Source organism: Drosophila navojoa, chromosome 4 (assembly GCF_054131105.1).
Source record: "Drosophila navojoa isolate 15081-1374.11 chromosome 4, UAZ_NAV_1.0, whole genome shotgun sequence".
Taxonomy (NCBI): domain Eukaryota; kingdom Metazoa; phylum Arthropoda; class Insecta; order Diptera; family Drosophilidae; genus Drosophila; species Drosophila navojoa.
Window position 1 is genome coordinate 23492807 of NC_142892.1, and position 20415 is coordinate 23513221.

General features: G+C 41.5%; 1 protein-coding gene across 12 annotated transcripts in view; it reads right to left on the minus strand.

The window, feature by feature from the left end:
- The window catches only part of LOC108651809 (Glucose transporter 1), an 86603-nt gene that overhangs the window by 23300 nt on the left and 42888 nt on the right, over window positions 1-20415 (minus strand). For 8 of the 12 annotated variants that reach the window (XR_016196750.1, XR_016196756.1, XR_016196746.1 and 5 more), the window contains one exon: window positions 2880-3326. Coding sequence is in view for 1 of the 12 variants with exons in the window: in XM_089259968.1 (XP_089116094.1) it covers window positions 2880-2889 (10 nt within the window). In the remaining 11 variants the exon portion in view is untranslated. The other 4 variants (XR_016196749.1, XR_016196755.1, XR_016196753.1 and 1 more) reach the window with 4 other exon arrangements.

Sequence of the window (20415 nt, forward strand, 5' to 3'; positions counted from 1 at the left end):
GTTTCTGTGTGTGTCTGCATCTAGCAGTAAGTCATTTATGTGCGAATATGTGTGTGTGTGTATCTGACTTAGAGGCTTGGCCATTGACAAAAGTGCTCTGCTGGCGTCCTTTGGCCAGGCCGCTCAGTTATGAAAGGGGCGACTGCCACGCCCCCCGTGGATGCTCTGTTAACATTTAATAATTGAATATTATGCAATCAATGTGTCCGAGTGCCTCTGTTGACTCGGGCGCATACTTTATTGCATACTTTTAGGCACTGCATTCAGCTTATTTGAATTATTTATAGTAGATTTCTTTTATATACATATTTGTTTGCTAGAAAGCACTAGAGCAATGACTTTGTGCTCTTATCTCTCCTCAGCCTTATTCACAACTTATTCACAAGGGTCTGGCTTATCTCTTAATTTAAACGTGCATCTGGAGCAGACTTTTTGACCTGTTAGGGGTGTATATGTATTGGTAAGGTAACGAAAATTGTCCAGCTGAGCCACACCTTAATAGCAGAGTCCCTTCACTTTCCAACTTTGGGGCAACCGCTCGTTATCTGCCAGTAAAATGTGTGCGCCTCGGGCATTTAGAGTAAACTCTAACTTTTTTCAATTCGCATTTCATATTCAAGCTTTCATCACGCTGTCGTGAATGGAATGTCAACCCATTCTGCAAATTAACATGAATAAGTTTTGGCTTGCTCGCAAGCCATCGCTTAACTTCTGCAGTTTCTGACAGTTCATTTTATTAGTTTAATTTTTGATTTGTCTAAAAACTTGAGCAATGCACTCGCACGATTCTCTAGTTCGCGCCTGTTATCCCTCTCAGTCTTAGTCTCTAGCACTCGTCCCCTCCACTCTCTGCGGCCCGGTGAGGGCGCTGTTTCTCTCGCTGGCAGTCTCCAATCAAATTAGCAAGTAAAATTGAAAACTGATTTATTCATGAGCGCAACTAACCATTTTTTGAGATAAGAATAATTTAAAATTCAATTAACTAACGCCACAGCTCAAGCTAGCGCTCTCCACACACCCACACGCACACCCACACACACTCATACCATGCACACACTTCAACAGTCAGTTACAATGGAAAGTTGCGGTTCGGGGGCCTCGAAGTTGGTTATAGTTTGTAGTTTGTATTGTCCTGGGACTGAATCTGCATTTGCATTCGCTGAGCTGAGTTTTCACTTGTGAATGTTGTTTTTGGGTAATCAATTGCAAGGAATTGTAGAGCTCATGAAGCTTTCGCCTTGAGCGCTTGTCAAGTAAATATGCTTGATTAAGTGAAACAAAAGCCGCACATAGACAACTGCAAAACGCATCCGCACATCCGCACACACGCACACACGCACACACGCACACCTGCACAATTGTGTACCTGCGCAGAGTGTAACCACAGCTCTATTAGTTATTGTGAGCCTTCTTGTTGTTGCTGTTGCTGTTGTTGCTGTTGTTGTTGGTGTGTTCATTAATGGGCTTTTGTATTTGTTAACCGCAAAAATGATTGCCGCTCAAATGCACTTGAATGTGCCACTGCTGCTACGGCCGTATTGTCAGCAAAACCGCAAAATCCTATATTATTGCGTTGGCTTAAGCCAGCCAAACGCATGCCACATAAATTTAATATAGTTTGAGCTTGCAGCCCGACTCGTTGGCCAGTGCCCACATCACACACACATACACACACACACACACACACATCACACATCAACTGCAAGTGGGTGCCAGGAGAACGATGCAAGCGGAGTCATGCAGTGTAAGCACGTGTCTGTGGGTGACACTTGACAATCAGCACCAAAACCAAGACGGAGAGGGAGAGGGAGACGGAGATAGAGATAGAGACAGAGACTAGCCGGACGACACAACAAAGCCCTGAAGATGGCTTGGCTTGGCGCTGGCGCTGGCGCTGGCAAAAGTGAATTCGTTTTCAGCATCGACGCCGCCATCGTCATCGTATTGGACGCTGGCTCTGGATTTGGTTTGGCAGGCAATTTCTTGTTGTTATACTCTCACCTCTCGCTCTCGGACAGTTGTTAATACATACGTAAACACACTCACACATATACACACAGTAATGGATTTAGCACTGCAGTCGTCTTGCTTCTGTTTTTTTTTTTTATTTTGTGGGGTGGGGGTTGGCAAAGTTTACACGTATTATCAGCACTGTTTATTTGTCCCCATACATATTTATATATGTACACGAGTTTTAAAAATCGCATTCATTAAATTGCAGCACACGCGACGTATGATTAATATTATGACGTCGCCTGGACCTGGCTAACGCTGCAGCTGCAATCGCTGCCGCCAGTCGCACAGTCCTATCAAAAAGATACGCTCAAAGTATCGCTTTAGCGCTTCATCTCACACTTTAGCCAGAACGAGCGAACATTTTGCACATTATTAAAATTACTTGAGTGCCCGTCAACGGGGGCCAGCCATATTGACAGAGTGTTTAATGCGAAATATGTATATCAGAGAAACGGCACGTTTAACGAGAAAGAAGAAGAAGATGATGAAAAAAAACACAGCAGGAAGTACAACTCGTAACAGCTTGGTTATGGCCATAACCACATCGTATAAGGTGTAAATATGAAACAGGACCCGACAGAGCCTAAAGCTCTATAGAATATGGCGTTTTCCGGAATAAAACCTGCCATTTGTAAATATAAACTAAATAAATAATAATAACTGTAAGAATATTCCACATTATAAAATTGGATACCGATTTGAGCTGGAATTCAATCTCACACACTGTGCCCAAGTCAAGTCAGATCATAATAGTATTTTACATAAGGGTAATTCCGCGTAAAAATTGCAAAAACTTTTGACTTTCCTGGAGCTGTCTTAGAGCTTGATATTTGTTTAATTGCGCTGGAGTGAACTGTACTCACCGTTGCACATAGGAAAGCCATTTCGTTGCCAGTCCAGTCATGCGACGCTGCTGCTGCTGCAGTTGATGATGATGATGATGTTGATGAAGACGATGCCGAAGAAGCGGCTAAAGCAGCGGGCGTTCGGTGTGGGGGCTGGGGAAATTTTCAGGCTCAGTTGCTCTAATGCTCCTTTGTGCCAGTCGAATCCAATTTTAGCTGCATGAGCTGCTCGTAGATCGCATAAACTGCACGCACGCACACAGAGACACTCACGCGCACACACACGAGCTCAAGCGCCAACACGAACACGCAGTCAGAGAGCGCCGCAACGGAAACCAGCTGCTGCCGTGGCTCACGCCTTTCGCACTTGGCAAATGATAAAAACTGGCAACGCACTGCTAGAAAATATGCATTTTTAATGCCATAAATTAGTTTTGCCGTTTGTCGTTCCTCTGCACCGGAGAGCTGCAACGAGAGTAAAAGAGATAGATTCGTAAGTACTGTGTGAGAGAGAGAGAGAGGTGTCGGCATGGGTACTCGTAAAAGAACCCAAGCCCAGTTGAGTGTCTAAAGCTGTTTAACTTAATACATAAAAACTAAGTGAAATGCGCAGACTATAAATGCGTTTTAAATTTAAAAAAAAAAAGAGAAAAGGGGAGTCGCTGCAGCTAAAGGCTTACGTAATTCATAAACTAATAGCCAGCTTCCATTAGCCAGACTGGGGAGTGGGGCAGCTGAGTGGGGCAGAAGGTGTGTGCTGCGCAACGAGTAATATTCATTACAACTAATTTCATATGCGGCATTTCATAATAACTAATTGAAATTCAGTTTTGGCTGAAGTACCTATTTTAAAGTTGGCTGTTCGCTGTTGGCTTTGCTAAGCTGCCATGGTTTGTTATCCCTAAAGAATGAGATTTACGCCCAGCTGCGTTCAAATATCAGCTCACATCGAGCCAACTCTCTCAAATACCCTTTAGTCTCACATCGAAATAAATATTATATTTAATATCAGATAGATCATTGAGGTATGCACTTTAATATTCATATTAATAAGTGTTCATAATTGATTGTAGATCATTGAGACACTTGATTTAGCATTAAAGTACCTGGTGGATCCTTAAGGTTTATAATTGAGATATTGCATTTAATATTATAGTAAGTATTATATTAATAATTGGTGGTAGATCGTCGGGGTAGATAATGGAGACATTCGATTTAAAATTAATATAAATATATTAATAGCTGTTTGTAAATCATTGAAAATTAAAATAAATATTATATTCATACTTGTTTGTATCTGGCGCCAGCCGAACAAACCAATTATCTCAGAGCTGCTCATTTGAAAGGCAGCTCGAATTTTCCATCTAATGCAATTTGGCTGTACAACTCCCAAGTCGAATCATAAAAATTGCACAAGAAACTATTTCGACTTGCTGAAAATAGCTGAGAATGGGAAGCGACACAGTCTTTGGCCGGAAAAGCCGGTGTTAGTAACTGAGAACGGCCAAATACCGCTTAAAAATGCATGAGTGTGAAAAGCTGCAACGAGTGCTCCGCTGAGCACAGCAAAGGGATTGGGGTTGCAGCTGGATCGGGGAATTGCTGCCACGAAGAAAGTCGGAAAAGTTACGGTAACAAAAATCATAACTGGCGGGTCCTGGGGATCGAAGCTGGCAGCCCAGGATGGCGGAGCTAAGACTGAACGAATGTGTATTGAAACGGAACGGCAGGAGCTGGCCCACAGCAGCGCATATACATAAAATGTCACAGAATCAGAGCCAAGAGCTGCTCATATGCATAGGCTATGGCATGAATAAGTAAGCTCAAACCTGCCTCAGCTGCAACAATGCAGACAGCAAGCGACAAATAAATTGGTGGCGAGAGATTGAAGAGGAAGAGCAGGACAGAAAGAGCGAAGGAGCGAGAGAGAGAGAGAAAGAGAGAGAGAGAGAGAGGGAGGCGAGAGAAAGAGGTAGTGAATGGCTGTGATGTGGCCCGTGCCGACTTTTGCTTTTCATTCATACGAAATTACCTGCGGCCAAGAGGCGTAATGCCAGTTGGACTGCAAAATCCACTTAGGAAGTTGATACAATCAGCTGCTCTGACGAGCTGACTAGCCCGGACGACCGCCCATGTCTGCATGTGGATGGATTCATTAAAACGAATTGCTCTGAGTTTTACGGCCAGACTCCGGCCTGCCTCTGGCCAGGCTCAGCCCGGCCGAATAGTCCGAGCAGAGCTCACCAGGGTATTGCTGCGACTACTATATATGTCTATATATGCAGTTTTTTGGCTTTTGTTTCGGGGACTCATTGACGTGCGGCTCCGCATACGAGTGCTGCATTTACCACAGAATGGATGCTGCTTGCAATGGCAACTGCGACGGCGATGGCGACGGCGACGGCGACTGCGACGGCGACTGCGATTGTGGCAATGGCTGTGGTTGCCTCTGGTGCCTTGGTTTTGTTTGCGCCGCAAAGTATGCAACGGCTGCTGGTTTTGTGCACGGAAGCCAACAAATGAATTAGCCTCCGCTTGTTACCATCCATCTGCCTATCTCTCCGCTCGTCCACCCATCTGTCTTTATGCCCTGCTTATTTGCTAGTTTGTTTGCTACCCGTTAGGGCTCTGTGTGCTCGGCTTGAATTCGGCTAAATCTACTTTGCTGCGGCAACAACAACCAGTCGCAAAACGCATTAAAACTGTAAATTAAGTGGAGCATTGTGCAGATTGGTTTCAGTCAAACCAAACCAGACCAAACGAAACGAAACGAAACCAAACCCAGCCCATCCCATGACCCCGATCCGTCCTCAGTGTCCTCATTGATTAGCCACACGACTGCACTCAGAGTGCGCCTAATTAGAGAAGACTGTCCCACGTGGGGCGTCAATTGCAACGAGGACTGCTAACCGCACAGACTTTTCTTTTCTTTTCTTTTCTTGTGTTCGACAGCCTCGTTCCGGCCTCTCAGTGTGCTGTTAATTATTTATATTTTACATTTAATGCGCAGCTTAGGCAGAATCCTCAGCCACACTCACATACGCGGACACACAGACACATTGACTCTTAAACAGCCAAGTATTCATACATATTCATTTTTATATTCATATGGTGGCCATATTTGAGGCTTTGAGCTCTGAGCCGTTCTAGTTGTTTGAAGTGGGCGCCCAGGCAACACTTCCGCATCAGCGTTGAGCGATTTGGGCGTTGAACGTGTGTAGAAAATGGCATAAAGCATACATCCCGAGCACATACTAACACCCACACACCCACACACAGATATAGGCAGGCATTGAGAGACTTACGTGCATATTTTGCTTACGCCTACATTTGCACAAACAAACAAACAAACCCCAAAGAGTCTCGTTCAAAGTAGAGCGAACTAAACTCAACTCCAGCTCCAACCTCAACTCCGACTCCAACTGCTCCGAATCCAGGCAGTGCTATAGCTCAGGGTCTGCATGTCCATGTAACATGTTAATGAACTGCGCCAACTGTGTTTGCACAGAACTTAGTGTAATGTAATCCAAGAGCAACCAGGCGGGCTGGCAAAGCTGGCGGGCTGAGGCTGATGAGGCTGAAGTCAGTGGACTGGACTGAAGGTGGAGCGCAGGAGGCAGTTTGTAGTCAGTCAGGCAGCCATTACGAACACTCTTACGCACACACACACACACACGCATACACACACGCACACACGTATGCACACCTCAACGCCCCAATGTGTCGAATGTTACGCCAAGGAGTAACTTTGACATTTAGCATTCAAGGCTTATGAGTGCCACAAACACTGGGCGTGGAGTCTGGGGATCTGAGCGGGCAGGAGGCTCTGACATGAAGGCTGCCAGCAGCCTGGGCAATTGCCTTACGGTTATTTTCATAGCCCTGGCCTGGCCACAAACTGCGCGCCAAGTGTGACATATGCTGCAGCAAAAAGCGAGCTAAACTAAAAAAATGGTATATACAAAAAAAAAAAAAAAACCAACAGGCGACAACCTGCAAACAGTTTGGATTCTGAGTTGGCAGTGACATGCCAGCTTGTAGGCTGCCATCAGAGATGCCAACGTGTGCGTTAGCCAGCTCAGCCATTGGGAAATTAAATATGGCTACATGTGGCATGCTGCGCTCGAACGGGGCAAGTATGTGTTTGATTTAATTTAGGCCAACAAATGTATGGCTATACTTAGCATATTAGACGAAAGAAAGAAATGCATTTGAATGGGACTGCTTGAGCTATAGATATTAGGAGTAATATTATACATTATATAAGTAATTAACGAGTTTAAAAGCCTTTACTCTTCAATATTTTAGCATAGGATCTTCGTTACTAAATTTACTTAAAATTTAACCCTTTTGAAAAATGGGAAAGAAATACGTAATACAAATACGGTGGGCTGTTACTTTGGTTTAAACTGCTTATTCAACTTTGTCTGTTTTTAATGCCAACGAGTAAGGGCTAGAAAGTCTTAGCTTTTTCGTATTTTCATTTCATTAATTTCAAAGACAAATATAGTCAAATGAATAGCCACATCGAAATTTGCTTTATAGACACAGATGCGAAAAAATATTTCAAGTGTGAATTTATATATATATATATACATATGTATTTATTAATTAATTATTTTAATTATATATAAATTAATTTCTTTTTTTTCTTTATTTATCTAGTCTTTTATTATTATTATTAATATGATTATTATTTCTATTATAAATTCACTGATAAGATATGAAAATATTATTTGATAATGATGATAATAATGTAAAGACCGTGTTTCGCTATACACCTAGCAGTTCATAAATCTATCGTTCAATGGCTATGTAGGTAAGTCTTTAGTAAAAAGAAGACAAATTGAACTAATCGGCTTCTCCTTCCGCCACGATTCATCAGCCAAAGACGTGTGATTACAACTTGAAATCAATTGAGTAGAAAAAGTATTTCGTGATTTGAAAGAGTAGAATATTTTGCATTGTTGCTTATTCGGTCATCTCCCTTTAAATTACACTCATTCTGCTGGAATATTCTGTGTCGCCTCCTGTCGACTGTCAGCCCCGTTGCAATTGCCTGAAGCGTAAGGCCGTAAGGTGCTCCGTTTAAGCCATTGGCATGCTGGGCCTGGTAGTCTTTGGCAGCTGGAAGCCAGTCGCCAGAGTGGAGCATGCAAATCAACTGACAGTTTGACGTCATAATTATTCATATTGTTGGCCAAAAGACGATAAGGAGAGCCGGCAGAAGACGAAGCTGTAGCGCACAGCAGGCAACGGCTCTTGGCGGGGCAGGGCAGGGCAGGGCAGGGCAGGGCAGGGCAGGGCAGGGCAGGGCAGGGCAGGGCAGGGCAGGGCAGGGCAGGGCAGGGCAGGGCAGGGCAGGGCAGGGTAAAGGCAAAGGGCAAGTTCGCATTGACAAGTGCGGGCCACTTGCAGCAGTGTCATATTAATTTAGTCAAGTGGCCACTTAGATTTTACCACGACAACTACAACACGGCGAGCGGAAACAAAACGATGATGACGTTGATGGCTGAAGTAGCTGCAGTCGGTAGACGTGAAAATGGCACTCGCCTCCAGCCTGTGTTTGTGCGATTTGCATAACTGCATGGATATTAGTTGGCTAAAATGTCAGCGACTTTTGTCAGCCACTGCCACTGCCACAGCCACAGCCACAGTCACGGCAATAGCTATAATCACTGTTACAGTCAAAGTCAAAGCAACAAAGCGACGCCAAGTTGCTTGGAGGAGGCGCAGAGTGGTTTTGTGTAACCACCGAGCCACTATAATCCACCACGGGCGGCTCTAATGATTACAAATTGCCAGCGGCATTTTAATAACCGCGCGACCGCAAAACAATATATAAAAATCACACAATAAACAAAGCGCGCACAAAGGCTGTGAAATGAAAAAGCGCCGGGATAAGGCTGGCAAATCGTCTAAATGCGGCTTAAATGCATTGCTGCGATTAATATTAATTTCAAACAGTGCAGCGCAGCGCAGCACAGCACTGCGCTCAGTTGGAGGCCGTCCAACAACGCCATGCTGCATGTGCAACAGAGTCGTCAAGGCAGCCGCAGACACCGCTGATGAAGAAGAAGTTGACGTTCTGGCGGCAGCTGCTCCTGCTCTTGCTCTTGCTCCTGCTCCGACTCCTGTTACTGCCACTGCCACATGCAGCAGCCGCCAAGATGATGACAATGGCAATGGCGCACATCATGCGCATCATTAGCCAGCGCCGGAGCCAACCTCGAGGCATCAGGTTGCTTACCCAACAGCAGTAGGCGGGGGCACAGGCGTCGTTCATACTCTAACAATTGCGCCTGGCTGAGTGCTGCCTGCTGCATGATGAATGTTGGCTCGACTCTAATGCTGCAACAATTTCAGCCACTGATTCAATTTTGCGCCTCATTCGCGCAGCTGCGACAGCAATCGCATTGACACTTAGTTATGTGCTGTATCACACAATCCATTTGCGATTCCATTTCCACAGTTAGTCCAGACACAGCTCGCGGTTCCGGATGCTAATTGCTAACTACGAGCTGTAAGCCGGAGCAGTGGCAATTAAATTTGTAGGCACGGCGCAGTGCTGGCCTGATACGACTCGGCAACATTACTAATTTGCGGCATTTCGACTGAAACGCAAACAACAATAATTAAAAGCACTGAAATACGCACGCACATCGGAGGACACACACAGCCACGCACACACAGAAAGAGAGAGAAAGACACACCTCTCATTTTCACATTTGCATATTCATATTAATTTGAATTTTCATTAGTTGCTTCTGCTACCTTTTGATGGGAAACTATCAAGTTCATGGGTATAATTACCAACGCCAGCCCGCAAAATCCTTCAGCGAGGATGCCTGCGCTCCTGCGCCTCTCCTGCCAGCAATTTTCGTTTTTATATATGTGGCCCAAAAATAGATATTTAATTTGACTTTTAGCGGATGACGCGTGCTGCCTGGCCCTCGCCTCTTCGCCTCTTCGCCTCCTACCCGAGGGATTTAGTTACACTGCGGCTTAAACTTTTCATCCGGGGCAGGCTCCGCAGGTAAATGTATGTGATGATTAGCTATAAATTAGGAGCCTGGTTAATGTGGTGCTGGTTTCTGGTAATGCACGAGTTTTCGAGCCGAGCTGCGTTGACTGACGGCAGTGGTTGCTGATGTGTCTCGAATTGCGTGACAAGTGGAAAGTATTCAAATAGAATTTGCCGAAATGTGTCACAGCTAACCACAATTTACAAAAAGTTCCATTGAACTTCGAATCACTCAAAATCATTTCCTTTCACTTTCTGGCAATAGTAATCCGCATGTAAGTTACTCTGAAATGCGATAAACCAATCTAATAAACTTTGTTCAAAACTATAAGCCCTACATCAACAAGTACCGAAGCTATACGCAGAACTTGTTCCTGGCTGTTTTATCTAACATGGAGGGCAGATATCTAAACTCCATGCAATAAGAGTAAGTGTATTGTCGTTGTTTATTGCGTTTGTGATAAGTTTGTTATATAGCTTGTTTCACTTGAAGCAACATATTTAGGATTGTTTCGTAGCTTTTTATCTCCGTTGAGAGAGAAGTAGATAGATTTAACTGCTTTTGAATTGAAGCCCAATCGAGCCTTTCTCTCTATTTCACTCTCTCTCTCTCTCACGCTCTCTAACACACACACGCTCTCTCTCTCTCTCTCTCTCTCTCTCTTATATGCTTAGGCGCTTGTCCAGTGCACTTGCGCTGTGCACTTACCCGTACCTATTCAGCAAGTAATGTGAGGGGGAGAGAGAGGCAAATAAAGTATAATCACTGTATATATGTACATACATTTGTTTATATGTATATATGCATATGTATTATTGTCACCTTTCCCTGCACCCATATTTAAAACAATTTACTTTAGGCGCAAAAGAGTGAAAGAGATAGATTGAACTAAAGCATAATGACATACGCACAGTGGGCATCTATCGGCCAATGCATTTTATAATAATACCAAACCTAAAAATTGTTCAATATTGTAAAAATATCCTCTGAAGAGTCTGAGGAAGATGACGAACCGGAACTCAAATTGGCCATAACAGAAATTTATGGATGTTCCCCAAAGCCAATAGACTTAAACGTGGACATTATGTGCTATTATGAGAACAAAAAGTTCACTTATCCACGATTGTACCGTTTTGCCAAGGTAGTTCACTCGGTGCCTGCCACGCAGGTTTCGGTGGAAAGGGCATTTTCTGCTCTTAATCTATATCTATGTGTGCAGGGAAAGGTTACAATAATACATATATATACATATAAACATATGAATGTGCATATATACAGCGATTATGCTTTATTTGCCTCTCTCTCTGGACAAGCGCCTAAGCATATAGTTAAATATACATATATGTATATGTACATAAACATGTACATATTTACATACATATTATATATCAAATCAAAGGTATTAATGCGTAGATTACATATATATGAAAATTTATGATCTAGCTCCTTTAGTTCAAAAGATATTTCAATTCAATTTTTATTTTCAATTTTTATAATAAAAATCAAATCATAACTCTTATTTTTGACTTTTATAATAAAAATCAAAAATAAGAGTTATGATTTGATTTCTATATAAAAATTGTTCTGTAATTATTATTTTTGATTTTTATCATAAAAATCATTTATAATAATTAAATATAATTTTTTTTTTATTTATCAAAAAATAATTATTATTTTTTAATTTTTTGCTATAAAAATTATAATCGTTACGGTCCCTGATAATAACCCTATCATACATTCTCTTCGTCAAGAATTCACAGAATGTTTTCCGATATTCACCCTATCTGTTTATTAAAGTTTCTGAGCTGAGGACTTATTTGATAATCACGTAGAAATAAAAAGTTATGCTTTTGCCTTTAGTTTATGTTTAACTAAAATATCGGAATATAAGCAAAATTTACAAAAATCCTGTTGGTTTCTGCCAAACAGCTTATTCTCTACAGTCCTGATTGTGTGCATGCAATCCAGACTTCTGTTGCATGTGTTGGAGGTTTTTACATGAGCTGAAAATACAGCTATAGCCCTGTAATACAATCGGCTTGCATTCCATTCCAATCTACGTAGCTGTTGATTCCACTCCAGGTCGATATATTGTCATTGACAAGATTGTACACCCGTACACCCAACACCGTGCTTTCAAGTTCAATAACGAAGCGAAAGAGATGTGCTGCGATGGCGGAAAATTCCAATAGTGGAAAATTGAAACAACAACCGAGGTCATTTCAAATCTTCTCAACGGACCTGCCGCTAAAGCGTTAGATAGTTTATTTAGATCAGTTTTAGTGCTATAAACTCAAAACTTTACAAACCCAATTTACTCTTGGTCTTCTCTATTAATTTATTAAAAACGAAAAACATTTGCTTTTCACAGAAATAGCTGTATATGGGAACCAAATTGTCACAGATTACAAAAAAGAGGCTGAAGTTTCAAAAAGATTAAAGCCTATAGTGTGATTCTATTCAATTATTACTTGGGGTATTTTGGGCTGTATTTGTGGATAGAGAAAGAGTATATATAGACTTAAAAAAGTATAGATTGCCTTGCTCAGCTACTAAGCTCAATTCTGAATGAACATGATTCAGTACACTTAGTTTTCATGGCATACTTATATCAGTTCATTTGGTCACTCACGTGACAATGTTTTCATCGCAGCAGGTGATGGAAATAGTACTACCTCGATTTGTAAAACATGGTAAATTGTGCCCGATTCTGATGTCATTTCTGCCTGGAATACAGCACATAGCTATCTATGTTTTTCTCTTACTCATTTTGCACGTGCTCGCCGTCTGTCGAATTTTTAGAGCTCGTCATAAAAAGTCACTTAATAGAGGCAAGTGAACAATGGTAAAGTTGAACGTATTGCGATTGCTTCATAATAGATTTATGTATGAATTTTATGGAATTTGTTTAGTCGCGTGGAAGTGCTATAAAAATCATAAACAGCAAATTGGCAGTAACAATAAATGCAGCGGATATTGCACAGAGATGAAAAACATTCCATAAATACAAGAAAAGTAAGTAAAAGGGAAAAATACCGCCAGCAACAGCAAGAATAGCAGCAGCAGCAACAACAGCAACAACAACAGCAATAACAGCAACAACCACGACAGATGTTAATAAATAACAATATAATCACAATAAATAAACTGAGAGTCGTGGATAAATAAATGTATGCGCGTACAAAAAAAAAAACTGGAAAATGTTTATTGAGAGGTAAGCAGCATCATTTGTATTGTTATTGCTGCTTGATTTCATGCATGTTTATAGTATGTAGTATACAAATATATGTGTATGTGTGTGTACGTATTTTTTGCATCTTGTTTTTGCAGCGACAGTTCGACGAGCGATTTAATTGAGTTGAGGTTGCTGCTGCTGTTGCTTGTCACACTTGCACGGGCTGCATGTTTATTTTATTTTGTTTAAAATTAATTTTAAATCGAATTGTGTTTAAGCGACAAGCTGTGCAAACTGCGCCGAAAGCCATCAGACGTAACGGAACGGCGAAAACTTGTTGCAATTTTCGCTTTATTGCTTTATCATGTCATGTACTCTGTTGTTGCTCTCCCGGTCTTGGGACATGTACCTTGACGTGGAGCCCGGGCCAAAGGGGCTCGCGATGGGAGACGTGAGCAAGAGCCGGCGCAGGAGAGCAACGACAGCGAGCGAGAATGAACGGGAATGAAGTAAGATTAATGCTATCGAAATATTAAGTCCAACCTGGCGTGAATTTATATTCATTTATGCTTTTAAAACAAAGGCAAATAATACGATGTCGATAAAGAAAGCAGTGCGGTAATTTTTTCTTGTATTGATTTAAATGGGCAGAGTTGAACGCGACTGCGGGTTCAGGGCGCGCACGTACTTAATTATAGTTTATAGCACACTCGAGACCCGAATTGGGGCTGTTAACATGTTGATAACACCGAGCATAAAACGATCCACAATCAGCGATTTCTCACCCAGATATGCACATACTATAGAGCCAACTCACAATTAGGTTTCACAACTCTTCGCCAGAGACACGCAAAGCAACGCCCGGCTACAGTGAAGTTCACGATCAGACTGCGGCGTCGGCCTTATCGAGGCGACAGACGCTGAAAGTCAGCGTGGCAGATCAACCGCAAAGAGAGCAACAGATAGAGAGAGAGAGAGAGAGAGAGAGAGAGAGAGAGAGAGAGACCGAGCGCGCGAGCAGCTGTGGGGGAGAGAGACAAAGAGAGAGAAAGAGCGGCAAAGACACAAGCGAGTACTGGGCGCATAAATATAATAAAACAAAGCAACAATAACAACAACAGAAAACCTGCTGGACCGGAGCTGATGTTGTTGTTGTTGTTGTGGCTATTACGGGAATAGGTACGAAATTGAAGAAGCAAAACAGAAACGATAGACGTAACTGAGCTAAAGCAAAAGCGAAAGCTGAAAGCAGTTGGAGTTTATAGTAATTTAATATAAGTATGCGGTGCTAATAGTCACATTCAAAAGGAAATAACAACAACAATTAATACTAATAGAAATAAAGAAAAGATAAAATAAAACAACTATCTGTTTAGTGGGTTTTTTTTTGCTGTAAGCTGTAAGGGCAACCGCTTAAACCGACTTCAAAGCCGTATTTTTTTATTGACAAAACCTGTTCCAAACAGAATTTCCGAGAAGTTTCTATGTATAGATTGAATTTAAGGTTATCGTTTGAGCTATCTAAACAGTTTGTTCTCTCACTCTGAGCTATTTACGTTTGTCTCTTCACATTTAGCTATACTTTGACTTAAGTTAGATAAGGTGTTTAAGAATTTTGTTTGGGCTTTCTTCTTCAAATATGTATGTAAGATTGAGTTTACAAGTGATGCTGCTGTCATCTATTTCCATTTCCTTCTAAAATTAGTAGAACACTTGTCTAATACGATATAGAAAAGTTGTTATTGGGATTCACGGGTGATATTTGAAGTTCCGAATGTACTGAAATCGCAATCGAAACCTGAGTTGTTGCACGGCTTTCTTGTGCAGTTCGTTTCTAATTGGAGCGGACGAGGGACAAGCTGCTTAATGTAATCGCATTTGTATATTGAGAGGCAAACATATAGGCGCAATTAGTGGGAGGGCGTGGGTGGGTGTGCAACTTGTTATTCGACACGACAGGTGAAACAACAATTAACAGCGGTGGCAGCATTAATGGGCGCAACCGGTCGAGCTGGATGAGCGGATTGTTGAGGCGGCTTAGTGCCTGTTGAGCGAGCGGCGGCAATTAGTTGAGTGATTCGAGTGGCCGGCACACCTGCGGAGGTGGCTCATTGATAGGCGACGTTTATGGATTGCATCAAATAAGTAATTAGGTGGGGCTACGAGTTGTTGTCGCTGCTTGCGCTGCCGCAGATGGGAATTTGCATTGGCAGCTGACTTTGAATAGCTTTTAGTCCATCGCTCATTAATCTTGCTTCGAAACGGAGGCAGGCAAAGCTGAAGCTCAACAGATTTGTTGGCGCGTGCAGCGCCTCTAAGTATGCAGCAAAGGATGCGATTTACCCCACTTTGCATGCGTGTGCGCTTACATGTGTGTGCGTGCGTGCAAGTGTGAGCCTTTGCAATTATTTATGCTGTTCATTTGTTTAACGGCAGCAGGCAGGCAGCTTCAACAAAAGCGAGCAATAAAAACGACGTCGCCGTTGGTGACGTAAGCAAGGACGACAAGGACGTGGATGTAGATGTGGATGTGGATGTGGATATGGATGTGGATGTAGATGTGGATGTAGATGTAGATGTAGACGTGGATATGGACGTGGCCAGAAGGAACGATATCATTTACATGCCATGCAGGCGCACAGGCCACAGATACAATGACGCCCACATGGCCGCATCCTACAATGGCCAACAGCACAGGACACAAGGCTCGCCACCCGCACCCAGAGCGAGTCCGTCCACGGCCAAACATGAGATCTAAAGTTTAACACATAAACTCAAGACAATTTGTGCGCGTATGTGTAAGGAATAAGGCAAAAGGCAAATAATTTACAAGTTTTGAAAAGAAAAGCCAGTCAGCGCGAGCGAAACTGTGAACGACTACCGAGACAGGGATATAGCACAGCGAGAGAGAGAGAGAGCCCAAAACTGAGAAAATGAGAGAGCGAGAGCGAAACCGTGCAAATATAAAGAGCGGTCCCTGTTCTTTGTCTTCTTCGGTCGTTGTTGGAGCAGGCCGAAGCCTGCATAGCGTTGCTTGCCAAGTGTATTAAAAAACATCGCCAACACGCCCAGCTACACACACACACACACACACACTCACACATGGACAAGCGCAATCATATGCGCACGCACACAGCTTTAAATGTGTAACAGCAAAGTGTAAAAATAAATAATTTAAAGTGTGTGTAAGGACACGCTGCAAACGGTCGCAGTCGCCGCCATAAAGCGCCAAAGGAGTCGCCAGCGAAGGCGGCGTAAATAGTACAGCTCGACTTCACACACGCACACACATGAGAGCACACACACACACACACACACACACACACACACACATGGATAAAAGTTCTTATGGCCATTGCAAGAGTGTGTCTGTGTGAGTGCGTAATATGTTTTTCATTTTTTTCTTCTGCGTTCAGTAAACTTTTGCGCTCAATACCGCAGAAGCAGCAGCACCAGCAGTAACAACAACAACAACAACAACGACAACAACAGCAAATGGCAGATGCAGGTTGCCCTTTGAAAGTGTTTCCCGCAATGCAAAGAACAGCACCAACAACAACATAACAGGAGCAATAACAACAACGAAGGGCCAGCACGAGAAAAAGGCAAAACTTATTATTATGTTGTCGGTAAAGAAAGCAGCGAAGAAAGGATATGAACACGCAGCTGCACCGAAGCTTTAATGTCCCTTGGCAGAGCAAATACTATGTGATCAATCAATAGAAAACGCCTCTTGAATGATGTTATTCAAAATCTTTATGAGATAAGGATCGGACAAGTGGGATTACCTCATCTATTATATATATATATTGCATATAAATATAATAAATAAATAAATAAATATATATATATATATATATATATATATATTTATTTATTTATTTATTATATTTATATGCAATATATATATATAATAGATGAGGTAATCCCACTTGTCCGATCCTTATCTCATAAAGATTTTGAATAACATCATTCATATATATATATATATATATATATATATATATATATATATATCATATAAATATGTATTGTACATAAAATATTATATATTGATATAAGAAATCAAGATTTTGGCTCGATTATCATTTAAGTTTTTCTCAGCCTCGCAACAAGTCTGTAGTGCCCTTTGATAGAGTATCTAAACATACAAATGCCAAGCAAAATAGAGAGTTCGTGAATATCTCACTAGGCGGAAAGTAAAGAGATGTGCGTATACGGCATGAGAAGCGGCTCTGAGTATCTTAGGAATTTGCATATCTAGCACAAAGTAAAATGCCAGCGAAAGTGAAAATTGTTGCAAGGCAAAGAAACTGGAATTGGAATAACTTAGAAAAAAGTAGGCGATGGCGATTCAAACTTATTTGAAACTTCGTGCCCAAGCATGTCACTCTCCCATATTTACATAAGAAGTATTTATCTACGAGTGCATCAACTTAGAGCTGATTGAATATATTAAAAAGTTACCGGTATTATCTTTACGGAATGAAGCGAAGTAGATTGAAGTACACATAATTTGCGGTTGTATTCAAGAAGCTTCCAGTCCACTCACAGTCGATGGCAATATTCAACGTTTCTTATTATTTGAATCAAAAATTGTTCAACTTTCAATTCGTAAGAAGCTTGAACTATCGGGAGAACTATTTATTACTTAGCCAGCATGCCTTTTATTCTCTCAGTCAATCCTCTTTTCACTTTATTTTAATTCACAGCTTTGACTTTTCCGTCCTGTTCCTGTTCCCGTTCCGTTTCACGCCTCAGCTGGGTCCACGAACTGATGTCATAATTCATATAAAAGAAAATTCTTCGACAATCTTTGTGCGTTTTCTCCTTTTCCATTTTTTCACTTCTTATTTTTTCTTTTCTTTGCTTTTTCCTCTTTCCACTTGGCCACACAAAAAGGTGCGGAAAGTGCAGCGCATTTTTCATCATTTTCCAATCTTCCATTTACTGTTTATCAATATGGTGGGCATCATCAATTCACATCGCTCCCACCGCAACGATTCCATTGAGAGCTGAGTTCCTGCGCTTTTTCAATATTGACAATATCATAAATGTTATTTCTTCTTTTTGTATTAAACATTATTATTATTTTTATTCATTTGTTGGTGTATTGTTTTTGCTGTGAGCAAATATTTATTTAATTATTGCGTCACACAAAAGAAAATCGACAGAAATATGCAGCGGAATATCTCGCCCTGGCCGGCCGAGGACCACAAAGGCAACAACAGAAGGGAATGCAAATAATAACAATAAGTTACTTAATTAAATTTTTTACATACCGCTGAGTGCTGCCGCAGAAGGCACAGGACACGTTAGCAGCGGTTTCTCCCCCTTTGAATATCTCTGTCTCTCTCCCTCTCCCGCTGCTTTCAGTCCCCTCTCTGACTTTAATTATTTCACTCTTTCTGTCACGCTTTGTCTCCAGGTAATTATTATTGAATTGTCTGCGCATAATTTCAATTATGAAAACCAAATAGTTCAATTATATTGACGTCCTGGCGATTTTCATTAATTGTTAAATGATAAAAGAAAGGGACTGACCATTCAGGTCGATTTGTAAGGAGCTTAATTATAAAGGGATTTGACGATTTGATTGACGGATTTGACGAAGGCGCTGTAATTAAGCACGCAAAAACCAAATTAATATATCATTTGGATTCTGCAACACACACACACACACACACACACACACCCACATAGATTGTAGCGAAATGAAACTGAAGCCTGCATAAAATCGAAATGCAAACTAATCAAATCAAATTTCAATTATTGTGCTAGCCAAGTGGCGCGGGCGCGGGCAACCAGCAGCGGCCCATGCGGTAGCTAACGTGCAAAAATGCACTATGTCCCGACCCTCCCTGCCGTCACCACCACCCGCCACTAGTCATCCATGAGCCGTCGAACGTCCACCGTCAGCCGTCACGATTGCCCCTCGACGGCAGTACATTGCCATTTCGCTTGATTACATGCATTTTATATGCGCCGGCCCGAAAGTAGGCTACACTTTTCAATCACAATCAAATTTTATGCCTCACATACAGGTGCGCATGCATGTGTGCGCCTGTGTGTGTGTGTGTGTGTGTGTGTGTGTGTGTGAGGCCATGCACTATATGCGATTCGCCCGTAGAAGCTCACAATCAGATTCATTTACATTTCCGCCGCCCAACAACAGCAGCAATAACAACTCGCAACTTCATTTTCATTGTTTTGAAGGTTTAGCTGGAAGTAAGTGTATTCCGAAATGGAATTTTAGATGGCTTTACTATTAAATTGAAAGCCGCAACATTGTAAAATGCGAGCGTCAAATCGAACGAAACTCTTTTACCAAATGCTGTATAGAATTTAGGAACCGAAATTTCAGAGTGAAAGCCGATTACAAATATATATTCCAAATAAATCAAATAAATTTGGTCGATACAGTTTAATGTTGAGTTTATAGCAATTTAAGTTGGTATGCAACTTCAGTATTTTTAATATTTTTCTAATTTTTAAATTTAATATTTTTTGTGAATATTTATATACAGAGCTTAAAAGGATTTCATTGTCAGAGTATGGCCATTTAAGTTCTCTCTTTCTTGAACAAGATGTTGCATTGCATGTCTTGGAGTATTTAATATTCTGGCTTCGTGTATGCATACAGTAGTACAAAGATATGTTAGCGTCCTGAACAAAATTAGAAGACTAAGAATAACTGGTCCGGGACTCTATTTCAAAACTTTGATATGTGTTATTTATACCCAATACATTTTTCATCCATTCAAACATAGGTTCACTCTCGCTAAGTCTAGTCTGCTTTCAATATAAACTCTAAAAAATAATATGTACAATAAGATCTCATGTGCAAGTAGTAGCCAAAAACCTATTCAATATTGAGAATATGATAATTTCATCTTGCAATATTCGCATTCACAGCATTGCAAGTAAAAATCTATTTGAACCCGTGCTGACAAGGCAAGGCCATAAATGTATTTTTATGAAAATTATGCACATTATAATTCGACATCGAATTCAGATTCATAAACGTAACCGAACATCATTACGTTTCGTCTGCACAAAGAGTCTTAACATGCAAACGAATTGACAGTTTGCTAACCGGGCCTGACATTTCTGATCTGACATTGAGTTGCTTCCCCAGCTGAGGCACATTTGATTTTCGTGTGTTGAGCATGTCGTACTCGTAGCTCGTAGGGCTGAGCAACTATTTCAGTGCACCTGCGCTGCGGTGGCTGTCGATTGAACAACATTATGGAGCAACAGCGATGGGCGACAAGCGACTCATTCTAATTTACATAACAGCTCTGTTTGTGTGTGTGTGTGTGAGAGAGTTTAGTCAATTCAGCGTTAAAAACCT